The sequence below is a fragment of the Heterocephalus glaber genome, unplaced genomic scaffold (assembly GCF_053883595.1).
Source record: "Heterocephalus glaber isolate CG9 unplaced genomic scaffold, H.glaber_assembly_v1.0 deba00001757, whole genome shotgun sequence".
In the NCBI taxonomy this organism is placed as follows: Eukaryota; Metazoa; Chordata; class Mammalia; order Rodentia; family Bathyergidae; genus Heterocephalus; species Heterocephalus glaber.
This window is the reverse complement of record NW_028258454.1, coordinates 3,175,417-3,202,427: the sequence shown is the minus strand read 5'-3', so window position 1 is coordinate 3,202,427 and position 27,011 is coordinate 3,175,417. Positions and strand designations below refer to the sequence as shown.

Sequence of the window (27,011 nt, the reverse complement as noted above, 5' to 3'; positions counted from 1 at the left end):
AATCTGGAGCTCTGCCTGGTGGTCCCAGGTAGCAGCCAGAAGAGCTGAGCTGCTTCAGAAGGCTTTCTGGCTGAGGCTGCTCTGAGTCTTTGTTGGTAGAACCCTAAAATGCCAAGCAAACGAAAGTGTTGTGAAGTGGAGGACTTAAACCCTACTCTGCCCTTAGGGAGTCCTCCCTGGCGATTCCTGTGCCATTAGGGTCATGATCCAGAGACGTCCAACCCAGGCCCACAGCACCAGGAACACTTCCCTGGAGTAGGAATCTCATTAAATTCCATGTAATTGTGCATATTTTCCTAAGCATATCTGCCATCTATACATTGTCTTTGTTGAGGTTGTTTTTGTGCATTTTTAAATTAGGTTGTTTGTTTTCTTATTGTTGGGCCTTAAGATGTTTCTGTATATTTTAAATGACAGTCTTTATCAGTATGTATTTTGCAGATATTTTCTCTCAATCTGTGACATGTTTTCTGATTCCTTTGACAGTAGCTTTTGTTTGGTTGGTTTTTATTATTACTTTTTTTGGTAGTGGGGATCGAACTCAGGACCTTGTGCTTGTGAGACAGGGGTGGAGCTAGTAAGCTAAATCCCCAGCCCATTGATAGCAGCTTTTGCAGAGAAAAAATTTTAAATTTTAAATCAGCTTATTGATTAATTCTCCCAGGGATCATGCCTTTGATATAGTATCTAAAATGTTATCCCTAAATCCAGTGTCATCTAGATTTTCCCTGTGTTATCTTCTAGGAGTTTTATAGCTTGGTGTATTATATTTAGGTATAGTTTTCCTTTATATTAACCTTATAACTGAAGAATAATACTCAAACATAAAATTAGAAAATCACAAATATACTACTTGATCAGCTATCACTAAGTGGACAAGTCCATGATTGTCACTGGAGTAAAAAAATGGAACTAGTGCCTCTGAACCACCTTGCGCTCCTCCCTGTGGTTATTACCTCTCTTTCTATTTTGGCTTGTCAAAGAGTAGTGTTGCCTGTTTTTGAACTTTGTGTAAGTGAACTCATACAGCATTGTGTATACACTTGTGTAAGTGAACTCATATGTATTATTTTGTGTCTGGCTTCTTATGCTTGATGTTATATTTCAGAGCTTAATTCATATTGTGTGTTGCAATATTTAATGTTTTCGTTGCTGTGTTGTATTCCATTGCATGATTATAGCAGGACTTATGTATTCTACCGTTCGTTGGCATTTGAAATGTCTCCATTGGAAGCTGTTAAGAACAACACTGCTTGAGAATTCTTGCACATTTACTTTGATGTGCATGTACACATATTCCTGTTGGGTACTAATCAAGGAATAGGCAGTGTCACCAAATTCCAGTTTGTTCCTAACTGTCCCAGTTATGCTTCATTTTTCAGAATAATAATTAATTGCACTCCTTTTCATACTCAAAAGTGTCCCATTTTTCATACTAAAAAATATGCCTTTTGAGGAATATGAGTTTAATATAGTCAAAGAAATCTTTTCCTACCCCATGAAGATAGTCTCTATTATCTTTTAGAAGTAGTACTGTTTTATCTTCTACATTTATTCTTTTATATTAACTCAGATAAAGCAAACTTCTATATTTACCACTTCTGATGTTTTTTCTTTACTCCTCAAGACTCATGTTTCCTTCTGGTATCATTTTCTTAAATCTGAAATAATTATTTTAGCATTTCTTGTACTGTATATTTGTGGACAGTGACTTGTATTGGTTTTCCTTTGTCCAGCGGTTTCTTAACTTTAAAGTTGTTGATCCTGTTTTCTGGCTCTGCAGTCCCTCATGCAAGTTTAAGGGTCATTTGAATCATTGTCTTACCATATGTAATGTATGGTTTTTCTCTGGGTGCTATATGTTTGGATTTTAGATATTAATGATAATGTGCCTAGATGTAGTTTTCCTTGTATTTATTTTGCTAGTTATTTGTTGAGTTCCTAAATTTTTAAGCATATACCTTTGAAGAAATTTGAATATGTGCAGTCTGTGTTTCCTATTCTCTTTCTTCTCTCCCTCAGGGACTCCAATGACCAATACGTTAGACCTTTTGATATCATCCATAGATGCTCAGGTCTCTATTTTTTCTCTCATTTCCTATCTTCTTAAGATTGAGTAATTTCTGTTGTTCTACCTCTTGTTCATGGTCTTTTTCTGCTGTCATCTCTATTTTGCTGTTAATCTCATCAGGGAATATTTGTTTCCAATAGTTTATATATATTTGCATTTAATGGTATTATGCTACTGTTTGGTTTCTATTTTCTGCACTTATTCTAGATTTTGTGTTTTTCCTTATCTTGGTTTCATTGATTTAAATATTTTTGCCCTCTGTTATATTTCAATTTAAGTATTCTAAGGTCCTTCTGTTGTCTGGGAATATGGTAGAGATGCTAACATTATGCTAGTAAGAGTAACTTTGTAATTTCTATCAATTATAAAAAGAATATAAATAGCATACTATATATACATATATAAACAGTACACTATATATAAACAGAATACTAGTATAGTCTACTATAATAGAAAATGTAATTTCTATTAATTACAAAAAGAATATAAACAGTATATGTACATACATAAACAGTATACTATATATAAACAGTACATTATTATAGCATACTATAATAGAAATTACAAAGTTACTCTTATTAGCCTAATGTTAATATCTCTACCCCACTCCCAGACAATAGATGGACCGTAGAATACTTAAATTCAAATTATTCTACTCCTGCTTTTATGTTCTCTTTGTCATGCATTTTAATTCTATGTATTTTTTTTTTCTTTTTTTTTTTTTTTGGTGCCGGGGATCGAACTCCGGTCCTTGCGCTTACTCAGCAGGCGGCGAAACCACTGAGCTAAATCCCCGGCCCAATTCTATGTATTTTTAAATTCCAGAAGATATTATTGTTGTTTTCTACATTCAATATTCTTTTAAGTTTACTCACAAATTAACCATTTTCCAGGGACATTTACGATTTTCTCATCTGTGAGCCTCTAGCTGAGATCACTTGCTTTCTGACTAAGGATTTCCCTCTAGTATTCTCTTTAGGGATACTCTCCTAGTGTCAATTCAGACTTTGTTTGTCTAAAATTTTTTATTTTATAATCTTTTAAATATATTTTCATTAAATGTAGAGTTCCAGGTTGGCCTTTATTTTATTTTAGCATTTTGAAGAAGGCATTTCATTGTGTCCTGCCTCCCATTATTCTATTAAAAAGTCAGCAGTCAGTCTTACTACAGTGGTACCTTGGTTCACAAAGTTTTTGGCTGCAGAATTCAGTGCACAATTCTGGTTTTGCAACCAGAATTATGAAAAGAATTAAGTTTGTGAACTCAGGTACCACTGTATTGCTCCTTTAAAACAACATGGTTTTGTTTTTGGCTATTTTTAAGCATCTTTGCTTGTGTTTTGTCTTCAGTGGTTTTTCTATAATGGACTTAGGTACTGTTTCCTTTGTATTCTTTCTTCCTGGGGTTCACAGTGCTTTCTGACTTTATGGCTCAGTCTATTTCTTCAATATACCTGACCATTTTCTCTTCAAATATTATTTCTGCCCCTCTGACTCTAATTCCCCAAGGAGTGAAATTACATGGATATAACATCTTTTCTCTGTGCTCCAGATGTCTCTTATCTTTCTTCTTATATTTTCCATCTGTTATGGCTTGTGTTTAGATGTCCCCTCAAAACCTCAAGCAGTCATAGGTGGGGCTTTTTCAGGTGTGGCTGAATCTAGAGTGTGTGATTGATTCGTGGTTCAATGCTAGGATTAAGAGTGCTAGGATTAAGGGTGGGTGATTACTAAATTAGTCCACTGATTGGTTTGGCACTGCCCTAATCCTGATAGCCTTGATAGAATACAAAAGGGGCAGAAAAAAGCTCCTAAGGTCCCTTGCTTGCTTTTGCTGACTTGTGCCTGCTGTGAACTATTTCTCCTCTGTGATGCCCCTCTGCCATGCCCTCTGGCCTTGGAGCCAGCCAGTTATGGACTGAAACCTATACAAACTATGAGCTAAATGAACCTTTTCTTCCTTAACTTGTGGTGTTGGGTATTTTGTCTCAGCAATGAGAAAAGTAACTAAGACACCATTCTTTCATTTCTTTGGATATTTTTTGCTGATATCAGTTCTGGTTCCCCAATTCTCTGCTGTACCTAATATCCTTATAAACCTATTCATTTAGTGATTGATATTAACTCTGATATTTTTAATACTAATATTTCCACTTGAGCTTTTAATCATTTTTAGGGTTTTTTTTTAACAAACATTTCATATCTTCTGCTAATTCTTTGAATGCATTAATCACATTTAAAGTCTGTGTATGATAATCCATTATCTAAATCTATTTTAATTTTTCACTCTTGGCTTTTGGTCACTTTTTTCATATATATATATATATTTAACTGAATGTTGAGTATTAAATTTGAGCAATTTTAGAAAAAGAATGTCATTCTCAAGATGATGACATATTTCTCCAGACATTTTACTGTTGCTTGTACACATTTCCCAGAGTCTCTCTCCTGTGATACCCTAGCTTTGTCTTTCCATCTGTATGAGATGGTTAGAAGCTCTGCTCAGCCTCTCAGCTGCTGCTTTCAGAGTAGTCAATGGTCATGAAGGAGACATGGACACCAAAAGCCACACTGTTTGCAAGGCCTGAAAATGTGCAATCCTGTGCTTCTGTTTTTTGGGGGAAAGCATTTTGATAGCTACCATAAGGAAAGAGTGGGGAGGGTGGAAGAATCCCTGACCTAGCTTCTCCGCAACTTCAGTGATACCCTGCTGCTTATACTTTCTTAGGCCTTACTTGACAGCTATTAAAATGAAAGGTTGGACAAAAGGACCACTTGGCCATTTCTCAAATTCTTACAAACCATCCTTCACCATGAAATTAGTGTCTACAAGGGCATTTTGCAGTAATAAAGTAAGGTCATAAAATGACTATTTTCTTTGATACTGGGGGAAAGGGATAAAGTTAGCTAATTTAGAAGTTGCCATTTGTGTTTCCATTGAGCAAGTCAAATATTCTGAGATTACATTTTGCCACAGACTGAAGAAAGAGCTTATGCTGTGATGACCAGCTTATTAGATGAGATAACAAAATGTTAGGCACCTGTTTCATTTCTGGCTTACCATAGGGTTCAGAAAGGATTTTCCAAAAGAATGAATGAACGATCATAATCCTAATATCTCTGATTTATCAACTGCTTGGTGTGCCAGGGTGCATCTCTGAGTAATAAAGATTTGACATCTTCTTCTCCAGGGGTCAAGTGTTATTGTGCCTTAGCTACACATGAGGGAAAGGATTCCAGTCTAGTCTTATATTAAAAACCTTTTGCCAAATAGTAGCATTGGCAGCTTTAGTTCTCCAGCAGCCTACCTTTTATGCCAAGGAGCAAAATAATCGTCTGCTTACCAAGGGTTTTTTCAGCTTTTTAATGATGTATTAAATTAAACACCCACTCACCGAATATCTGTGAGTGTTGACTGTAGCAGATGGATCTGGATGTTTGGTGCAGGAATGCATCTTGTCACAGATGATCATTTATTGGTTCCCATTACTGGATCCTTTATTGATTGTGGTTGGATGACCTTACTAGGGTCCTCCTGCTTCCCAATAGTTTGTGGTTATGGTGGTCAAATTATTGCATGACAAATACCATGGCAGATGTATAAACAGGAGGAAGGGGGCAGCAATTCGGAGTCCCAGATGTATTTTAGTTTTCTGGCTTTTCAGTAACCTACAGAAGGCATGTAGGGTGTGTTAAGGGCAAACACTGATGGTCCCAGATGTGCACCAATACCAGGAATCAGCAGTGTAAAAGTCTTTAGAAGTTGATGAGCAAGAAGTAGAATTTAGTTGTTTTGATCTGCATATTTGGATTGCCAGAGAAGCTGAGCATTGTTGCATAATTTTTGCAGCCTGTTTGTGTGTTTGTTTCTGAATTGATTGTCCTTTTCTTGACCTATTTTTAATTGGGGTACTTGTCTCTTTTAATTGTCTTACTAGAACTTTAAAATACTGTAATAACTGTGTCAATACTTTTTCTATCATGTTTTATTAATATTTTTTCTCAGATTATTTTGTATTTTAATATTTACTATGCTTTTAATGTTTTTATTAGTAAAAATCTAGTTCTCTTTCAAGGTTTATATCTTTGATACTACTTTTAGCAAAAGCTTGGAAGATAAAAGTATTTATGTTTTTTCAATACTCATTAATTTTTTTCATTAAAACTTTTAATCTGTGTGGAAATAATTTGGGCATATGTCACTATACATAAGGCTGACTTAATTTTTCTTCACATAGTTAATCAGTTATCTCAACATTATCACTGAATTATCTACTTCTTCCCCACTTGTGGGAAATGACACTTTCATTGTTTACTAAAGTCATATGTATCATAATATATCTATATCTATGTATAAATTGGATGACCTAGGTTTCTGTATCTTTCATTGATTTTTCTTTCAGAACCACATTGTTTTGACATTTTATCTTTTGAGTACATTGTTTCATGTGGCAGAGCAAAATATTCATTATTCTTCCTCCTAGTTGCCAGCATTTATTCTTGTACAAGGATTTCAGAATCATTTCATAAGTTTAAAACATTGTGCCAGGACATGCAGTGGACCTAGAGGACATTATATTAAATGAAATAAGTCAGACACGGAAAGACAAATATTGCATGTCCTTACTTATATGTAGAAGCTAAAAACATGGCTGCTCTAGAAATGGAGAGCAGAATGGTGATTACTGGTGCTGGGAAGGTACTGGGGGAGGAAAGTGGACAGAGTGTGGCTAACAGGTGTAGGGAGCATTTGCATAGGAGGAATAACTTCTCATGTTCTGTAGCACAGTTGAATAACTATGGTTGACAATCAATTATATATTTTAAAATAGATAATAGAGAGGATATTGAATATTCCCAGCACAAAGAAATAATAAATGTTACCCTGGCGTGGTGGCACACACTTGTAATCCCAGCACTCACTTGGGAGGCTGAGGAAGGAAGATCAGTGCAAGTTCAGTGAAGCCTTGGCTACATAGTGAGTTCAAGTCCAGCCTGAACTGCATAGTGAAACTCTGTCTCATAAAAATGATTAATGTTTGAGGTGACGGGTATATCTGTTACCCAGATCTGATCATTATACATTTTATACATGGGTTGAAATATTACACTACACCTCATGAATACGTACAACTATGTATCTGTTAAAATTTTTAAAATAGAAAAATAGTTGTGCTGGGATATTTATAGTAATCAGTGTACAGATCAATTTAGGGGAGACTTGCCATCTTTTCAATATTGGTTTCTGTCTTCCTTACTGGCACCCAGGTAGTCTGGGGGAGCAATAGAATGTGGGAAGTCGCAGGGTCTGGAGGTGGAAAGTCTGGGTTCAAAAGCAGATAAAGCCGTCCATTAGTGTGTATGGCAGCAAGCAGTTGTTTTCCTCTGCGCTGCAGCACAGTGCTGTCACTCTCATTCTCACATGATGACAAGATGTTTTGAGCAACAACCTGGCTACATGTTTCTTTCTGAAAAACAGTTTTAAAAAATGGTTTTTCTCGGCATTGCTAACACAGTCCTGAAAGAAACTTATATTGAACCAACCTAAGTCACACGATTCTTCCTAACCAGTTGCTGTAGCAAGGCAGTCAATGCTTAGCCATGTTTGTATATATTCATGTGTCCCCAAGCCTGGGCCAAGGGAATAGATGATGGGGAGGCTGTCAGTACAGGAAGTTTAAAAAGAGCATTGACTTTTATGAAAATGCCATCTTGACATCTCTTGAGGTGGTTATATATTGACTCACTGATTGTGGCAAGTTACATAAATAGATACTCTGAGCAAGGGACAAAACCAACTAGCTACACCTGTGAGAGTAACTGGGGTTTTGGGAGAATATGTTATGGTTTAGATCTAAAATGTGACCCCCAGCCAGTCTCATGTGTTGAAAGGTGATTGGATCATGGTATCAGGAGGGCTGCAGTCTGGTGAATTCACACTCTGATGAGCTCAGTAGCTGAATGTACTATTAGGAGGGGAGACCTGGTTGGGGGGGGGGTGTCACTAGGTGAGACCCAGAAGGCTGTGTTCTTGTCCCTGGCTCTTCCTTTCTCTTTCTGTTTCCTGGCTTCCAGAGCTTGAACAGCTTTCCTTCACCATGCCCTTCTTCCATGTCATTTCTGCCTTAGAGCCAGCAGACCCAGGACTGAAACCATGAGCCAAAATAAACCTCTCCTTCTTGAAGTTGTGGGTGTCAGTATTTTGTCCTAGCAATGGGAAAGTGACTAAGATAGCTTGTTTCCTTTCCCTATTATTTTCCTTCTTCCAGCTTCTCTGCCTGTCCCTAGTACTCTGATATTGGTGTTCCTCAGAGCTCTGTCTTGGTTTTCCCCTCTGAGTGAGGGCAGTGTTGTAGCTGCCTCTCTTGTGTGCCAATGTTGCTCTCCCTGGACATCACACTCATTGCTTCCTAGATGGTCCAGGGGAGTCTCAAACTCAGCACACCCAGTATTCAGCTTATCAGCTCCTGTAACCCTACTTTACCTCTGATATTCTTGATCACACTGTACAATCACTGCACCTGAAATCCTTGAATGTTGCTTTCTTTCTCCTCTCTTTCCTGCTTGTCTGACTCATCCCCTTTTTTCTACTCAGCCCCTCCTACTAGTGGAGATGTTGGGCATCCCTTACACCAGTGGTTCTCAAGTTCTAGTGAGTGTCACTGTCACCTGAAAGGCCACTGAGTGCACACATTGCTGGGCCCACTGCCAGAGTTTCTCATTCAGCACATCTGGAGTGGGGCCTGAGGGCTTCTTCCTCTGCGGCAGAGGTGGTGCAGATACTGCAGGCCCCACACTTTGAGAAACACCAGGGTTATCAGGACAGCAGCTCCTTTCTGGTCTCCGCCCCCAGCCCTGTCTCCCTTAGTCTATCTACACTTTCACCAGAGCATCCAGCTGATCACAAACCCAACAGTGCTATGCTTTTGTCTACCTAAGGAAGCCTGGATATCTAACCATAGTGACTGTCTCACCTTCCTACAGTGTTGTGGGGACATTGGGGCATGAAAGTTGCACATGAGTAGTGAGCCGGCCTCCTTAGATCAGGGGTCCCCATGTACATGGTGGAGGAGCTCCGAATGCCCTCAGCTCTGGATGGAGAGGTGAGAAGCTGGGTTCCCCAGTGCTTGAGCATGATCAAGGGCTGGCACTGGCTCAGAGCTGTACTCTTTCTGATGAAGAAGGCGTTTTAATGACACAAGTTGAAAAAGGTGAGAAGCTAAGCTCATCAGAATGATCAAGTGGGTAGAGCTTTGGAGCAGAAACAAAAGAGACCCACTGGGCTTACATAGCCAACTAAGTGCAGTAGCCAGCCTGGTTTCCAGGGAGATATCAGTGGATCCTTGCATGGCAGGCTGTGAACTAGAACCATTTTTAAAATGTACTTTGTTTGAACATGAAATGATCTTTTAGGATGAGATTTCTTAACCTTTTCCTGTGCTTTGGGAGTTTTCTATATATTTTTTTCCACCTGTAAACATATTTGTACTGTAGCCCTTTCAACTACCCACGTATTGCCATGGGAATCTTTCCTTGGCTTGGTCATCTGACTGGAAACTGTGCTTCCAATGACTCCCAGGCCCTCCTCCATATATCTTAAAAATGATACTAAGGGAGAAGTAAGAATGTGGGTTTGGTCTCACTGGCCTCAGAAAGTCAAGGAGCATTGGGGAGCTCCTTTTCTACATGTGTGAGCTAAAGAGGAGAGACTGCAGGCTGGGTCTGAATCCTTGGGGACCTTCACGGGAGAAGCCTTGCTATGTTTCTAAAAATGTTCAGGTGGGCTGGAGATTTAGCTCAGAAGTGCCACTGCCTGCCTTGCAAGTGCAAGGACCCGAGTTTGATCCCCGATACCAAAAAAAAAAAATGTTCAGGTGTTCTTTGTATAGTATTTTGCTCAGGTTTTATGTTTTTAAGATGTGACCAGTGCTTTTTATGAACAACTATCAGAAATAATGTTTTTGCCAAGTAAGTAAAATTAATTTTCAAAAGAGAGAGCATTTGCTTTTTGTGGCTGATATCACATGAGTAACTTTTTAATGGGGTTCATTTCAATAAGATTAGTTTTTCAGTGGGAGTCAGTGCCCAACACACACTCATTGCCCTTGAGGATCGTGTGACCCATGGACGTGGTGACTAAAGGTCACAGTTCATCCCAGTGCAAGTGTCTTAGTTACTTTTCTGGTTGCTGAGACAAAATACCCAACACCTACAAGTTAAGGGAGGAAAGGTTTATTTAGCTCACAGTTTGTAGAGGTTTCAGTTCATAGTTTTCTGGCTCCAATGCAGGGTAGCGTGGCAGAAGGGGATCACAGAGGATAAACAGCCTATGGCAAAGCAGGAAAGACAGAAGGCAGCAAATAGCAAGCAAGAAACAAGTAACCCTCGAGGACCCTCTTTCTGTCCCTTATATTTTATCCAAGGTGGTGCACCCTTAATCCTAGCCAGAGCTATGTCAAACCAATCTGGACAAATTTAGTAATCATGCACCCTTAATCTCAGTATCACACACTTTAGATCCAGCCATTTCTGAAAAAGCCCCACCTGTGACCTCATGAGGCTTTAGGGGGACATCTAGACACAAGCCATAACAAAGAGGCCAAGGTATGCCAGAGTAGAATGAGCATAGTGGAATTCTTGGTGGGGTACCAGATGTAGCCAAGAGTCTACTAGGGTGGGTCACAAGAGAACCCTAGCAGGGAAAACCTTTCACTCTAAGGAAGCCCTGGTTTATCAATGGTAAAGTTGAGGACTGAGGCAACATGGATAATTGAAATCCACAGGAAATCTCTAAACTTCATTTTTACCAAATGATTTGTTTCCTTGCACATCAAATTTGTTTACCAAAACCACTGACCATGGAACAGAATTGACTGATTTGAATATCTCTCCTCCCCATCTTCTCCTGTCTTATTTAATGTTCAGAAGAAAAGGCAGGCATAAGCAGGCACATAGCAAGTCAAATGAGGATCAGAAACAAACGCTCGGGTTTTTCCACCGCCTGGGCTGTTGTTCTTGAATCATCAGAGCTGGGTCCCTTTGCCTGCTGTCTGTTCCACAAAATAATTTTACATGCCTGAAGTCATCTGGCAGTGTCTATTAGCAGTAGTGTCCCTAATCAGAGGAAGGAAGTCAGTTCAGAGATGTCACGTTTTTGCCATTGCCTTTAAATTCCTCTGCTCTCCAGGTCAGACCCTGGGTTTGATCTCTGGAATCTGGGAACCATGCTGTGTTTACACACTCAGGCTAGTGAGGCTGGGGTGGAATTGTTATATTTACAAAAGCCTGATGCCTCCATTCTTGCTCTGCAAGTGTGGTGGAAAGCCTTTCAACAGAATCTCACGTCAAAATGCCCCTGGGGCTTTTCTCCTCTGCAGTGAACCCTCCTCTGCAGTGAACCCTTGACCTGGCCTCCTTTGGATACTGGAATCTCATGGGTTAGAATCTAGACCAGTGATGGTGAACCTTTTAGAGACCGAGTGCCCAAACTGCAACCCCAAACCCACGTATTTACCACAAAATGTCAACACTACAGTTGACCCTGAATATCTGATGCTTGGCTGCTGGGGCGAATTGGGTCCCATGCTGTCAGAGAGGGCTCTGTGCTGCTGTGGCATGTGAGTTATAGGTTTGCCACCACTGGTCGAGACCATTTCTCCCTTTCATTTTAATGCATAATTAATATCAGACTGAATTATTTTTTCCTGGCTGTAGGTGACATGACAATGCTGTATAAATAATTTCTCTCTCACCTGATATTTATAAGGGGATGGCTTCTTCTTCAATGACCCCAGCAACCTTTTCTGTTTGGATCTGATGGCATTGCATGGCTTCTGTGTTAATTTTTTGCAATTCCCACTTCAGCTAACAAGAGGATGGCCTCTTTATCTTTCCTCATGGCCAGTGTCCAGGCAGGGGGAGACGCACCAGGCTCCCTGTGCCCAGCCAGGCTCGCTGAGAGCAGAGGTGGTACTTCATATAAAGAACAGCCTTGTCCCTGAGGTGATAGGGCACGGAGGGAGGCCTGGGTGGCCAGTGTGAGGTGGGCTGGGTGTCTGTGGATGGGGTGCGGTGGGGGTCTCCTCCCTCTTTTTTCCAGCCTTCACCTGCTGGGTTGGGCACCTGTTTCTCAGAAGCATATGCTCAATGGCAGACATGGCTCTGATCTCCCAGCTCACTGTACCTTTCCCGTGCTATTGCTCAACCAGATTTTTCGCATCCTATTGACAAGTCATCTTGAAATCCTTGTGTTATTTCATGTCTCTTTGTATCCCTTTCTGAAACACACTGAGGTCTGAGCAAACACATGGATGGAAGCAAGCCCTTCCCAATTAGCTGGCCTTTGCTTCACCCTTGGCCCTGTCCTCGGGGAAGCTGCTCGCTCTTTCTGCAGCTTGAAATCTTCAGCTATGAGAGGGGTCCCTGGTGCTTGTGTAGGATCATGGGACGTTTTCAGGAGATGACACTCACAGGAAACGCATCAGCCCTCTTGTCATATAGAGGCGTGGAGCAGTCACTGATCTTGAGCAAGGATCCTACAATCTCAGCCCATTTTTTTTTAGGGATTCTAAGTATTGAACCTAAAGCCTTCACGAACAACATCCCCAGACCTTTTCTTATTTTTATTTTGAGTCAGGGTCTCACTAAGTTGCTAAGTTGTCCAGGTTGGCTTGAGCTTGTGGTCTTCCTGCCTTAGCCTCCTAGAGTGCTGGATTACAGGCCCACACCACCATAGCTTCAGCCCAGTTTTCAAGGGTTTTATTTTACCAAGTTTCAGAGAAATTCTATCTGTGTTATATATATGTTTAAATATAGCATCTTATTTATCAAATAAAGGCTTCACTAGAAAACAAGATAATAGGGGTCGGGGATTTAGCTCAGTGGTTCCAGCGCCTGCCTCACAAGCACAAGGTCGCGAGTTCGATCCCTGGTACCAAAAAAAAAAAGAAAACAAGATAATATATAGTCTCAATTGCTCAATAAATATTGATCCCAAGACAAAATAGACTTTTCCAATAAAACTCAATATATTTTAATTTTATTTTTAGTGCTTAAGATAAACCATAATTCAATAAGCAACTGCGTATCACTACTCCTTCAAAGAATAGATCATTAATGATATAGTTGAAGCCCTTGGTATTTTCCTCCCTCCTCCAAAATATCTCCCTCTGCACACACAGGACCACCTGTCTCAACTGGGAAATTGTCAGCATTTCTTTATACAATATATGCCTAACCTGTATTTGGTATTGTATTAAGCATTTAAAATTTTTATCTCAGTGATACTCTAATTATGTATTCTTCTGAAAATTGCATTTTTGTTGTTTTTAACTCAGTGTAAGAGTCATACATTTTGAATTGGTGACTCTAATTGGTTCATTTTCACAACTGTATAATATTTCATTTTTATGGATACTCCTTAATATGTTCGCAGCATTACCTGGTGGTATATGCTAGTGAATTGTGAGTTAGGCTGTCTTAAATTGTGTTATGATAAATAATATATGAGTAATACTGATTCTTACAAATGCCTCTTTGTATCCCTTACAGAACATGCACATACTCACATAGAAGCCTGGATTGTGAGACATATATATACATATATATATATATATACACATATATATATACATATATATATATATATATATGTATATATATATAATCTCCCCTTCATGGGTCTACCTTCTTGTTCATGCTAGAGTTTGCCTTCATAAGCCTGTTGATTTTTTAAATGGTTGAGTGTAACATAGTATCACATTGTAACTTAAAATTTGTATTTTTCTTAACTACTAACAGCACCTCTTTTTATTCTTAATTGAACCCAGAGCCTTCACATTTTGCTACATCTCAAGTGTTTTATTTATTTATTTATTTTGAGTCAGGGTTTTGCTAAATCACTAAATTGCCCAGGCTGGGCTCAAACTTGCAATCCTCCTTACTCAGCATCCCAGAGTACTGGGATAACTAATACCTTTTTATACTTCCTCCCTTGTATGTTTCTCATCTTTTACCTAACTTGCTTCTGGGTTGTCTTTTTATTGATGTTTTAAATTTTTTTATTATATGTTCTGGTTACTAAAATATGTTGATTTTTTGTATTTTAGATTGTATCTTTCTGACTGCAAGATCTTTTGTTTCTCTTATTAAACTATTCTTTGGTTTTGGTTTTGGTGAATAGAAGTTATAATTTTATTTTATTTATTTATTTTTCCCCATTAAGTTTATGGTTACATTTTTGGTATAAAATACAGTTACATTCATCATTGGGATCTTGTACCATTACATGAGTCTCTTGGTTCTGATTTTTTTTCCCCTTCCCTTACCCTCCCTTCACCCCCTCCACCCTTCCCTATTTGCAAAGACCTTGTTTCCATTTTTTTCCTCTTCTCATATTTTTTCCTTTCCCTTTTTTCCCTTCCCCTACCCCTCCCAGTTCCCCTGCTCACTTAGACCTTTTCTTCCTGTTACACAATATCAGTTATACATTTTTGAAATTACAATATTAAGATCTAGGAGACATTACCACAGATTTTACAGAATTTAAAAGGATATAGAAAGCATATTACAAAAATCTTTTTTGAAATAAATTTGACAACTTCTAAGAAGTAACTTAGAAGACAAATTAATGAAACTAACTCTGGAGGAAATATAAAATTTGAATAGCACCTACTAAAGAAAGCATATTCCTAGCATGAAAACCTACCTATATGACAACAGCAGGCTCATATACATTTTAACTGATAAATTATATCAAACATTTAAAGCAGAAAAAAGAAGGAACACTTCTCCCCTCATTTTAGAAACTCAACATTGTGCTAATCCTAAAACTGGATAAAGATAATAGAAGAAAAAAGTATGAACATAGATAGAAATTTGTTTAACAAAACAAACTACTGGAAGTCAGATCTGGCAGGATGTAGAAAGTGGTTTTGTTATAGGATGGCAGTATTGGTTCAGCATTGGAAGATCCACCCCCAAAAGTCATCATTTTAAAAGAGGAAAGGAAAAAGCCATATGATCCTGTTACTAGTTGGAGGAAAAGTATTGGACTAAATTTTACAGCTGTTCATGGTAAAAGATATCAGGAGACTAGAAGTAGAACAGAAACTTCTCAACAGATTAAAGACATGTACTCCATACTTCCAGCGAGAATGCCTTATATGAATGGAGAAGATACAATGCTTTCTCCTTAAGGTGGGGAACAAGGACAGATATGCTTACTCTTTATCTGTTCATTAAACTTTGAAACCTAGTCCCCACCAAAATAGCCTGGCAATAAAATGACACAACTAGGATAGGATTGGCAGGGCAGAAGCAAAAGCTTTGTATGTAAATGAAATGATCATCTACAGAGAAAATACTAAGAAATCTCTAGGAGCCCCTAGAACTTGTACTTGAATTTAGCAGGATTAGAAAACACAAGGTACATATAAAAATTCAGGTCTGTATATACTTGCTATAAATGAAGAATTGGGTATTGAAATTTAAAAGTTATGTAGGAGTACAAAGGACCTAGAAAAGTTAAAAACAAAAACAGTGTTGGAAGATGTTTAGTACCTAATTTTAAGACTTCTTCTGAAGCTACAGTAATCAAGGCAGTGTTGGTGTAAGGAAAGACATATAGATCATTGGAATAAAACAGAGAATCTAGAAATAGAACCACACATATATGGTCCACTGAGTTTTGAAAGATTATTTAATATTAGTGTTTTATAGAATATAAACTTAATTCGAGAGGCGAGGAAGAGATAGTATTTTCAGCAAACGGCACTAGACCATCTGGTATCCTTATATAAAAAATTAACCTCAATCCTTTTTTTCCATACATGAAAATAACTTGAAGGGATCTATGAACTTAAATAAGAAAGCCTAAAAGTATAAAACTTTAAGAAGAAATTATAAAGGAAAAAAATTCATGAATTCAGGGTAGGCAAGAACTACCTAGGATAGAAAAAACATGATGTATAAAAGAAAAAAATTGATAAATGAGATACCATCAAAATTTAGAACTTTAAATGACATCATTAAAATGAAAAGTAGTCCTTAAACAGACCATATTTCCAATACATATAACCTATGAGCAGAATATATAAAGAATTCTTAGAGCTCATTAATAGACAACCCAATTAAAATGTATAAGATTGAATTATACACACATTAGGGAGATGAAGTTAAAAGTTTTAAAAGTCTTGTCATGACTTTTTCTTTTTGTTGGATTCTCCCCCTTTACATTTAATTTGTCACGCCCAATGGATTCATTCTGCTGGGTTTCCTGGGGTTGTGATCCTCATTGTCTTTTCCTAGGGTATTGTCTAAAATTTTTTGGAGTGCTGGTTTGGTATTCATGAAGTTCCTGAGGTGATCTTTATCATGAAAGTATCTTATTTCTCCATCAGTTTTGAAAGATAGTTTTGCAGGGTACATCAATGTGGGTTGGAGGCTGTTTTCCTTTAGGGCTTGAAATACATCACTCCAAGCTCTTCTTGCCTTGAGGGTTTGCCTTGAGAAGTCTGCTGTGATTCTGATGGGCTTTCCTTTGTATGTGATTTGTTTCTTTTCTCTCACTGCTTGTAGAATTTTGTTCTTCTGTTGGATTTCTGGAATCCTAACTATTATATGCCTATGTGTAGATTTTTTTTGATTAAGGCTAGCTGGAGTCCTATATGCCTCACTTATCTGTATGTCAGGTTCTTTTCTCCTCCTTGGGAAGTTTTCTGCCATCACTTCTGTGAACAATTTTTTATGTCATCTGCACTCTCTCCTCTTTCCTCATTGACTCCAGTCAGTCTTATGTTATTCTTCTTTGCATCATCTAGCAGCTGTTGGATTGATTTCTTGTGTTCCCTTACAATTTTAAAGCAATTTTTCTTTTCCTGGTCACTAATTGCAATCTTATCTTCTATATGTGAAATTCTATCCTCACATTGGTTCATTCTGCTGCGCAGACTTTCAATGGAGTTTTTAATCTCTTGGAAATCTGTTTGTGTCTGTTTTATGTATTCCATTTGTTTCCTATGTTGGGATTCTATCATGTTCCTCAGCTCCTCTATTTTTTATCTGTGTCCTCTCTAGATTTATTAATCATGTCTTGCACCATGAGCACAATCTTTGCTGTTATCTGAGTAATTATTTCTGATTTCATTTTTCCCAGATCGTCTTTTGTTGCCAGTTCAGAGAGTCCAGGTGGTTGAGTATCAGATTGTTCCATCTTGTTTCCCTTTGGGGTTGCTGTAGGTGATCTGGAAGTCTGTTTTTGAGGATTGTTTATGTGTTTTCTCATTTCCATGGAGGTGGGTGCTTCTGATGCCCACATGGCTCACCTTCTCTACCCTAGGAGCCTGGGATGCCAGTGGGGGAGCTTCCTTCCAAGTGCTGGGACCGGCTGAACTTCTCTGCCCTAGGAGCCTGGGATGGCAGTGGGGGAGCTTCCTTCTGGGTACTGGGACTGGCTGAGCTTCTCTGCCCTAGGAGCCTGGGATGGAGGTGGGGGAGCTTCCTTCCGGGTGTTGGGACTGGCTGAGCTTCTCTGCCCTAGGAGCCTGGGATGGAGGTGGGGGAGCTTCCTTCCGGGTGCTGGGACTGGCTGAGCTTCTCTGCCCTAGGAGCCTGGGATGGTGGCAGGGGAGCTTCCTTCTGGGTGCTCGGACCGGCTGAGCTTCTCTGCCCTAGGAGCCTGGGATGGAGGCGGGGAGCTTCCTTCCAGGTGCTGGGACCAGCTGGGCTTCTCTAGAAGTTACAATTTTAAAGTCCAATGGATTAATCTTTTCTTTTATGGCTATGTCTTTTAATGACTAGGTATTTGTATATTTATGTGACAAGCCATCATGCTGCCAAATTAATGTAATACAGTATTCAGAAACTATCTTGTGGCTGTGACCGATCTTCCACCTATATGTGTATAACCATAGACTGCAAAAGAAGTTCTTTATTGATTTTGATTAACTTACAGGTATTGTTTTGCAGGAATGATTCATGCAGTGTTAAACACTCTCACTTCCACCGACTTAGGTGCTAATCTTGTGTTTTTGAAGGGCCTTCTGGGTGCCTGTCGGTGTGGATGCAGGTGCAGCAGCTGAGTCTCGGGCAGGCCTTGGTGCCTTCCCCACAGGGCACACCCCATTGGCATTGTTGAGTAATGCAGGTTACAGAGACCATGTGAGGGGCAGTCCAGGGGCAGGAACTGACACAGACAACAGACACATCTGCTCAAGCATAGACTGGTGCTTTCAGTCCCGAGGCAGCAAAGGTTGATGCCTGGAGCCAGGGATGGTGACAATACCAGCAAGATGGAAAGCTGAGGCAGGAGGATCCCATCCTTGGAGAGTCCCCTTCTCTTGTTTTGGAGTCAGATCTGGCACTGATGAATATTTAAAAAGTCCCCCAGGTATTTCTAAGCATGCCCAGGTGGAGCTATCTGGAGCAGAGATGGAAGTGGGAAGCCAGGGAGGAACATGAGTGGCCAGTGCCCTCTTTGGCCCTGAAGGATCTGGAGTGCCATGATGCTGGGAGTCCAGGGCAACATTTGGGTCTAAGTGGGCCATGGCCAAGGGGACAGAAGGCAATAGAGAGTGTCCTCGGTGCTAAGCACTGTTGCTGTCCCCTGCGACACAGGACTCCCCACCTGGAGTTGGGCTGTGAGTCTCAAGGTGGGGCTGCAGTGCCAGCCTTCCTGACTGGACACCAGGGTGGATGGGGTCCATTCCAAAGGAAGACACCAAATACAGTCTTTGTTTACCCAGACCTCAGAAGAACACAGAACCAAGTTGGCCTGAGAGTGGAGGGTAGACAGGGGACATCTTGAGATAATTAAATGCTATTTTAAAACCAGAGCCACAAGAGCAGCAGGCAGAGTGGATAAAAGACATTTAAAATGCCTGTTCCCATGCCCAAGCCGATCCCTTTTCAGAGTGAAAAATGATCTTCACCATGGACCGTCTCACGAGGTGGACAGGCTTGTCCTAAGCCGTGTGTGTGTGCATGTGTGTGTGTGCACGTGTACCTATGTGTGCCTGTGTGAACACTCAGTACTGCAGATGGTGGGAAGAAGAGATTTCCAAAGGAGAAGTTGCTAAATTGGGGGAGATTCAGATTCTGAGCTGGTTTTTAGAAAGTAGAAGTTATGGAAACCTCACCCCCACCTGAGACATGCACACATGCACACACATCCACACATGTACATGTGCATACACATGCACATGCGTACACACATGCATGTGCATGCCTCCTACATGTGTACTCTTTGTTCTCAGTGCTGCTGGCACCCCTATGGACAGACTGCAAAGCCTGAGCAGGGGTCACCAGGTCCTGGAGCATCTGTTTTGCAGAATCAGAATGAAGTCCAGAAAGCCTTAACAGAAAGGTGGGTGGTGCTGTTAGAATTACAGTGGTGCTTCGGTTCATGAGCTTAATTCTTTCCATGATTCTAGTCGCAAATGGAATTGGACAAGAATCGAATCAAATTCAGTGGTTAGGTTCAATGTTAATCTTATGGGGAAATTTGATTCAGTTCTCATCCAGTTGGGTTTGTGACCAGAATCATGGAAAGAATTGAGTTCATGAACCAAGATACCACTGTATTGCTTCAAATTTTGGAGCATGATGAAAGAGCAGGGCCTTGTGAGTTAGGGAGTATGACGTCTCAATCTTGACTCTGTTACTGAAAATCTGTGTCATTTTACGCAGCTTAATCCAATTCAACAAAGCATTTTCTGAGTACCTTCTAGAGACTGGGGATAAAACTGTGAAAAAGACAGAGTTGAGCTGGGCATGCTCTGGGAGGCTGAGGCAGGAGGATCACAAGTTCAAGCTCAGTCTGCGGCAATGTAGTGGCTTAAAGAGACTGTATTTTAAAAAAATTTTCAAAAGACTAAGTCTGAGGCTCAATGCAAAGACTCTGGGTTCAATCAGCCCCTGTACTGAAAAAGAAAAAAGAAGTAAGAATCAATTTCCTCAGGAAACTCACAGTCTTAATAAGATTCCCAAAGCTAAAACTTCCAAGAGCTATGGCCATCACCTCTAGAGAATGTGGCACCATGACAGGTGCATTGACCAGCCTGCACTACCTTGCTTCCTCTCTTCTTTTGTCTCTCTCCTCCCCTGCTGGGCCACCTCTTGGTGTTCCCTCTCTGTTGAAGTGAAGCCAAACTGGGCTCTTTGTTCCTGTGATTTTTTTTTCTTGATCATAGCAATATATTTCCCCACTTGCTTTTGACTGTTACAGTTCCTACTCATAAGAGTTTTTATATTTGCTTTGCTTTTGCTAAATCTCTGTTCGTGTTTATTTTGAAAGCAGTAAAACCAAACATTTGATTTTCTCAAGTCACAGATCTGATCGTGTTAATCCTTTGCTCAGAACCCCACAGTGTGATGACCGGTGCTTACACAATGAAAGGGGAGCTCCTCTCCAGCACCCTCCCCAGCACCCCAGACTCCCTAGTCTTCCCTCTCCTGCACTGTAATGCAGCTTCTGCAGACACTTTCTTTTCTTCACTTTCGCTTTCCATATGCCCATAACCTCCTCTCCCAGCCCAGTCTCTGCGTCTTTCTATTCTTTACTTCCTGCTTCCCCTAATGAAGGCTTCCTTGCTCTCCCCACTTCCCAAGGCAGAATTATCTCCTCTCAAGTTCAGAGGCTGAGGGCAAATGGCTTTCAGAATTCTATATCCAGCTAAACTATCCAATAAAAATGGGTGAGAGACATTTGGAGATCAGTAATGAGGGAGTTTGCCTCTCATAGATATCCTCTGAGTGAAAAGACATATTCCCAACTGCGCAGTTGAGAATATATCTTTTTAATTTCAACATAGTTAAGCTGTGTTGCTATCTAGAGATCAGCCACAATGAAAGTACTTACACTGGGGAAATGAGCAAGTGCTACAAAATAGGACTCTTTTTTTCCCCCAGAGAGCCAGCTCATCTGAAGGGGAACTAACTGGTGATCCTGTTTATGTGCATATGTGTGTGGGTGTCTTTTATGGTTAAAACAGCACTGTCTTTTGGCAGTCCTTCCTCTTAGGCTTTTGGGGAAGCCCATGTGTAGTCAAGAGTGGCTGGGAGGCACATGGCTCCATGCTCAGGTCCCATCCTCTCTCCTCCCCCATGATGAAATTCTGTTGCCTGTGACCCTACCCTGAGGTTGTTTCTCTGTTCCTGGCAAACACAATCACTTCCTGGAGGCAGAGCCAGGGTGCTAATTGTGGATCTGTGTGCCTGCACTTGTTCAAAGTCCACTCTTTGAAGTAGAGTCTTGGCTTGGTCACACTGGTATTGTGGGGAACTGCTGTGTGACAAACTGGCCAAGTCCAGGCAGTGAGGCACCTCTGTCAAAAACAGAGTCATGCGAACTGCTGTCTGTGAATCTACCTGCTGTAGACTTCTTTTGAAACAGCCCTCAGAGCCATCAAGGACACGACAGCGGCCAGGGATCTGTTGGGACTTTCGACCTCTTTCAGATACAGAAGCCAAAGGCAGATGACCTGGAGCATAGACCAAGAAGGAGAAAACAAGCCAAGAAATACAAAGCAAATTATGGGTCAGGACTAGAGGAGCTGGTAAACTGAAGCACCCAAGCTGGAGGTAGAGGCACAATGAATGGCACTGGAAGAAGGATAAAGAAGTAGGGCTGGGAGGGGACAGGTAATGGACGGGTGGAGACTAAAGGGACAGGGGCTGGGAGAAGTCACAGATCAGCTGCCTGCTGGGTTGGAGCAGGCAGAGGTGTAGGGCATGAGTGGGGAACTGGTAGCTGTGGAGAACACTGTAGAGTCTTCTTTAAGCAGAAAAATGGCATCTCCTAGCTTGAATGTGGCTTTTAAAACACCATACTGAGCCTCAGTGGCCTTTGCCTATGTCCCACCATGCATGGGACAGCAGGGGTTGGGGAGAGCCACAGGCTTTAGATAACTGCCCTGGTGGGGTCTAACCTCACTCTGTCCTTACTAAATGATACAGGCAGCACACCAGGTGGGTGATTTCTCCTTAGTTTTGGGACAGTATGTGCCTGTCTTATAGGAGACCTCCCCTAGTCTCTTAGCCTCCAGAGCAAGTCAGTTTTCATTTTATTCCTTTTACATTTCTATTGATTTAGTGTTTCATCCATTTATTTTCTTCCCCTGGATGAGTCCTTTAGAAAGCTAGTGTTCCTATAGGAGCCATGAGCAGGTGGCCTTGTTGGAGAGTCTCCTGAATGCAGAGGACGGATGCCAGGGACAGTGACAGACAGCCCCAACTGCCAGTTACTCTCACCTGAACCAAACTGGCTTCACTCTTTAATCATCAGAAGTTTCTTTAGCAAGGTTGTGAACACCAGATCAGCCTTGGAAGTACAGCTGGGTGGGCGGATGTGCTTGGTGCTCTTGGTACCATTGTCCCAGGGCCGGTACACAAGGCTGCTGTTGTCAACGTGCTCACCTTGCAGGCTCAGGGAAAGGAACTGAAGGATGGTGTCACTCACTCGCAGTCTCAGGCTCCATGGGCCAGACAACAGGACAGACCCATGGTCAGGGAGGCCGCCTTCCCCAGCATGCAGGGGAAGACTATAGGCAGAGCTCTTGGAGTTTGCTGTTGACCTGTCTGGTGAGGGGCCCAGGCCTCAACCTTGGTTCTTCTTGCCACAGTGTCGGGGTCACTGGGTGGAAGAGTCAACTGGCAGAGGAAAGGGATGGTGGGAGAATGTGCAAGGATTCTCAACATGAGCACCTGGAGTTAAGTAGGGGGAAGGAGGAGAAATAGTCTTCCAAAATGTAATTGATAGAAAGCTCTGCTTTTTCTGTTTTGTTTCTGTTTTAATGGCTAAGGCCTGTTCTGCCCCGGGTAATTCTGATGCTTGTTGACCGTGCCGCTGCGGGCTGAATGGGGCCACTGCAGTGCATGTGTGCAGGATAAGTGTTCAAGTAGTGGTGCACAACTGCAGCCTCTTGGGAAAAACAAAACCGGATCCATGCAGGTGAGGCCAAGACCTTCCGCAGATGAGTTTAGAGAAAGTCACTATTAGAAATTCAGATAAAGTAATTAAAAATGAAGACAAGTATTTGCTCTGCCTGCAGCCAAAGGCAGTTAGGTGATGTGGGCCAGTGACCACGTAGGAGCCCCAGGCTGGCTCCTGGAGCTGTGGGGCAGAGTTCAGCCTTTTGTGTTTATGGTGTGTTGTTGCTGCCTTTGGTTCAGGAAATGTATTGGACACGAATAGGCTTTCATGGTAAATGTAGGTGAGAGTGAGCTGTTTATGCTTTACACTAAAATATGAAGATAACAAAAAATAAGATTTGGGCCAGGGATTTAGCTCAGTGGCACCGTGCCTGTCTTGTAAGCACAAGGTGATGAGTTCAATCGCCAGTACCAAAAAAAAAGAAAAAGAAAGAAAGAAAAAGAAGATCTAAATATAGGAACAACCCTTAAGCCATTATGTGCTTTAGCATCCAAGATTGAGGGATACAAATTTTTACTCCCTTCTGAGATTTTAGATTAATAGCTCTAATGGTAATAGTGCCTAGTGCACAGTAGGTGCTCAATAAATAATTATTGAATTTCATTGTTTTCTCCCATAAAACAGTATATGCTTATTATAAAAATCCAGGCTCTCAAATAAAAGTAACCCAGGTTTTACCACTTAGCTGTTGGAGATATATCCTTCCAGATATTTCCAATGCATATGTGTGTGTGTGTGTGTGTGTGTGTGTGTGTGTGTATGAATATATGTATATATAAAGCAAGGATTGTACTGTCCGTGGTATTTTGTAATTTGTCTCCGGGTCAATAAATTGAATCATCCATTTAGAGTTTAAAAGTGGTATAGCATAATGAGTTGTGTAAGGAAGGATTTGCCAACTTGTGTGGTTTATGACTTGACACTTCTCATGTGCTGTCTTCTATTTAGCAGGTGTCTTCTGCAGAGGTGCGCATCGGGCCCATGAGACTGACGCAGGACCCTATTCAGGTACGTCTCATTCCACAGTAGGGGCACGTGTTACAGGAGCACTATTTGAGACAATGCTCTAATATAACTATATGGCAGATGGCCATCCATGCCCTTCCATACATAGTACATATGTACATGTATTTGTAAATATTGTATTTGAGGACTTAGGTTTTTTTTTTTTAAGACTTAAATACTGCCCCATTTGGAGTACATGTATAGTGAGTAAATTGCATGGTGGATTGTGGGAAAGAACAGGTCTTGCACCAATAAACTTAAGTCTGTCCTACATCATGCTGCTGCCAGGAAAGGAAGAAGTGGTGTGGTGGTGCAGGGTTGGTGTGAAGCTGAGCTGTGCCTGTTGTTGGCTGGGTTAGCTTGCATGGATGGTTCCACTCCTGCATGCCAGTGCCTTTTGCAGAGTGGAGATGACAACAGCTTTCTCATAGGGATCTGTGAGCTACACAAAACAGCACCAAGAGCCTAGGACAGTGCCTGGCAGTGAAAAGGGCTCAGTGGTGATAGTTGTTATTTTTTGGAAGCTGAGAACCTTTCATGTCCCATGTGACCTAAGCCAGGCAGCCTCCTGACTCTGTAACCCAGAGGGAAGCAGAGTCCCAGGACAGAAGACTCAGCTGCCTGTAGGACTGGGCTGATCCTAACAATGACAGCAACTGTGTCTTGCTGGTAGCCCACCCAGCTTTCTGCACCACCATCAGTGAAACATGCATAAGGGCATTTCTAGCAGTTGAAATAATTTTAAAATGCTCATCAGCATTTAACAAGCAGATGCTTGTTGGCCTTAAATAAGTGAGCTTTATCCTTTTATTTTGCTCGTACCTAGAAGCCTATCTTCTGCTTGGGATACATGAAATGCCTACAAGATATAGACAAAGCAGCCAATATATAGAAGATGACCATGAAAAACAAACTAAGGAAGTGCACTGTTTGAGTTATGAGCAAATGAGAAAAGAAAACAATGCTTTATAAATGCTTGGAAAGGAAGAGCAAATCTAGGGAAAGAAAAAAAGCAAAAGGAAGAGATTTAGCTTGGGAAAACTTGATGAAAGCAAATAATTTAGGAAGAGAGAGAGAGAGAGAGAGAGAGAGAGAGAAACATAAACCACAACTATTTGTGTAGAACACAAGTGGAAAATTCCAGTAATCATCCCAAAGGCACGTACTTTTTCTACAGTTTTGAATAAAAGCAGTGACATATAAAGGAGCTGGTATTAGGGATTTATTTCCAAAGCAATTTCCAGACTTCTTGAGTGGACTACTGTAATTTTACATCAATCTCATTTACTTTCATTTTGCCCTGTGCTGCATTGGTAATGAGTCCTCATGATAAGGAGGTCTTACTCTTTTAAAAATGTAATTTGCCAATATGAGAAAAGGAAAAACATGGAAACAAAGTCTTTGTAAATAGGGAAGGGTGGAGGGGGTGAAGGGAGGGCAGGAGAATGGGGAAAAAATAAGAACCAAGATATGTCATGTAAAGGTACAAGATCCCAATGAGGAACATAACTGTATTGTATACCTAAAATGTACCAATAAACTAAATGGAAAAAAGTGTAATTTGCCAAATTGTAAGATATTTCAAATATTCATAAAGGTACATGTGTGCACTCACATCCACTTCTACCATATGTTAATATTATACCCTATTTGTTTTAGAGAACGTTTTTCAGAAACAAAATGTTGCAGACATCATTTAAGTCCTTTATTTCTTTTGCTTTCTTCCTTTCCTTTCCAAAGTAACCGGTATGATATGTATTTGGATATTTACTCTTTGTATGCATGTGTCCATTAACAATATTCACATGTTTTAAGGTTTATTTGAAAGATGTCACATTGTAATCATTCTAAATTTTTTTCCTCATTTAATATAATTTGATGTTATATCTAAGAACCCATTGCCTAATCTAAGATTTACTTATTTATTTTCTTCCAAGAGCTTTATAGTTTCAGCCTTTACATTTAGCATTATGGTACATTTTGAGTTAATTTTTGTGTATGGTGTGAGGTAGGGAATCCAACTTCATTCTTTTGCATGGGATAGCTAGTTGTCCTAGGATCATTTGTGGAAAATACTCTTCTTTCCACATTGAGTTGCCTTGACACTTTTGTTAAAAAGCAATCAATCATAAATATAAGGGTTCATTTCTGGATTCTCCATTTTATTCCATTGATTTATATGTATGTCTTTATGTCAGTAACACACTCTTTTGATTACTGCAGCTTTAAAGTAAGTTTTTGTGGTGAGTCCCCCAACTTTATTCTTATTTTTAAGATTGTTTTAGCCATCTGGATTCCTATAACCTTACTAAATTCATTTATTAGCTCTTACAGTTGTGTGTGTTTGTATGTTCCTTAGTATTTTCTATGTGCAAGATAATTTTTTCCTTTCCAAATGTGGATTTTTTCCCCTTGCCTAAAAATATTTCAAAAACAATGATGTATTTAGTTTTTTAAGATACTTCCAGAAATTTTCCCACAATGGTTACACAATTTCATACTTTTATAAGCAACATGAAACATCCAGTTACTTTGAATCTTTGGTAATATTAGATGTTGTCAGTCTTTTTAATTTAGCTACTATATTGGATGAATACTGTAGTACTCTTACTGTGATGTAAATTTGCATTTCTCCATGACTAATGATGAACACGTTTTTGTTTGCTTGTTGGCCATTTCTCTATTACTTTTTGTAATGTGATGTTTGGCCTCTTTTTAAGTGAGTTAGTTTTTCAGTTATTGAATTGAAGAAGTTTTTTACATATTCTTGTTACAGGTCTTTTGTCAGATATTGAGAACATTTTCTCCCAATCTATAGCTCTTTTATTCATTTCCATAACTCTAGCTTTTCATGATGAATATATTTCATTTTTATTTGATTTTTATATTACATAGTACATACATGCATATATTATACATGCTAAACAGTCACATTTTATGACAAAGTCTTGAGTTATATTATATTTCTGTCTTTTCAAATATATAATCCTTTGCAGGGCTTAAATA

At 40.1% G+C, this 27,011-nt stretch overlaps 1 protein-coding gene across 9 annotated transcripts in view; it reads left to right on the top strand.

Moving 5' to 3' along the window:
* The window catches only part of Pde8b (phosphodiesterase 8B), a 241,082-nt gene that overhangs the window by 110,791 nt on the left and 103,280 nt on the right, over window positions 1-27,011 (top strand). For 3 of the 9 annotated variants that reach the window (XM_021248570.2, XM_004870182.4, XM_004870177.4), the window contains exon 2: window positions 23,949-24,008. In XM_021248570.2, coding sequence (XP_021104229.1) covers window positions 23,949-24,008 — 60 coding nt within the window. Of the gene's footprint in view, window positions 1-21,336; window positions 21,650-22,869; window positions 23,019-23,948; window positions 24,009-27,011 lie in introns of those variants that run through there. The other 6 variants (XM_004870183.3, XM_087201163.1, XM_013067599.3 and 3 more) reach the window with 4 other exon arrangements.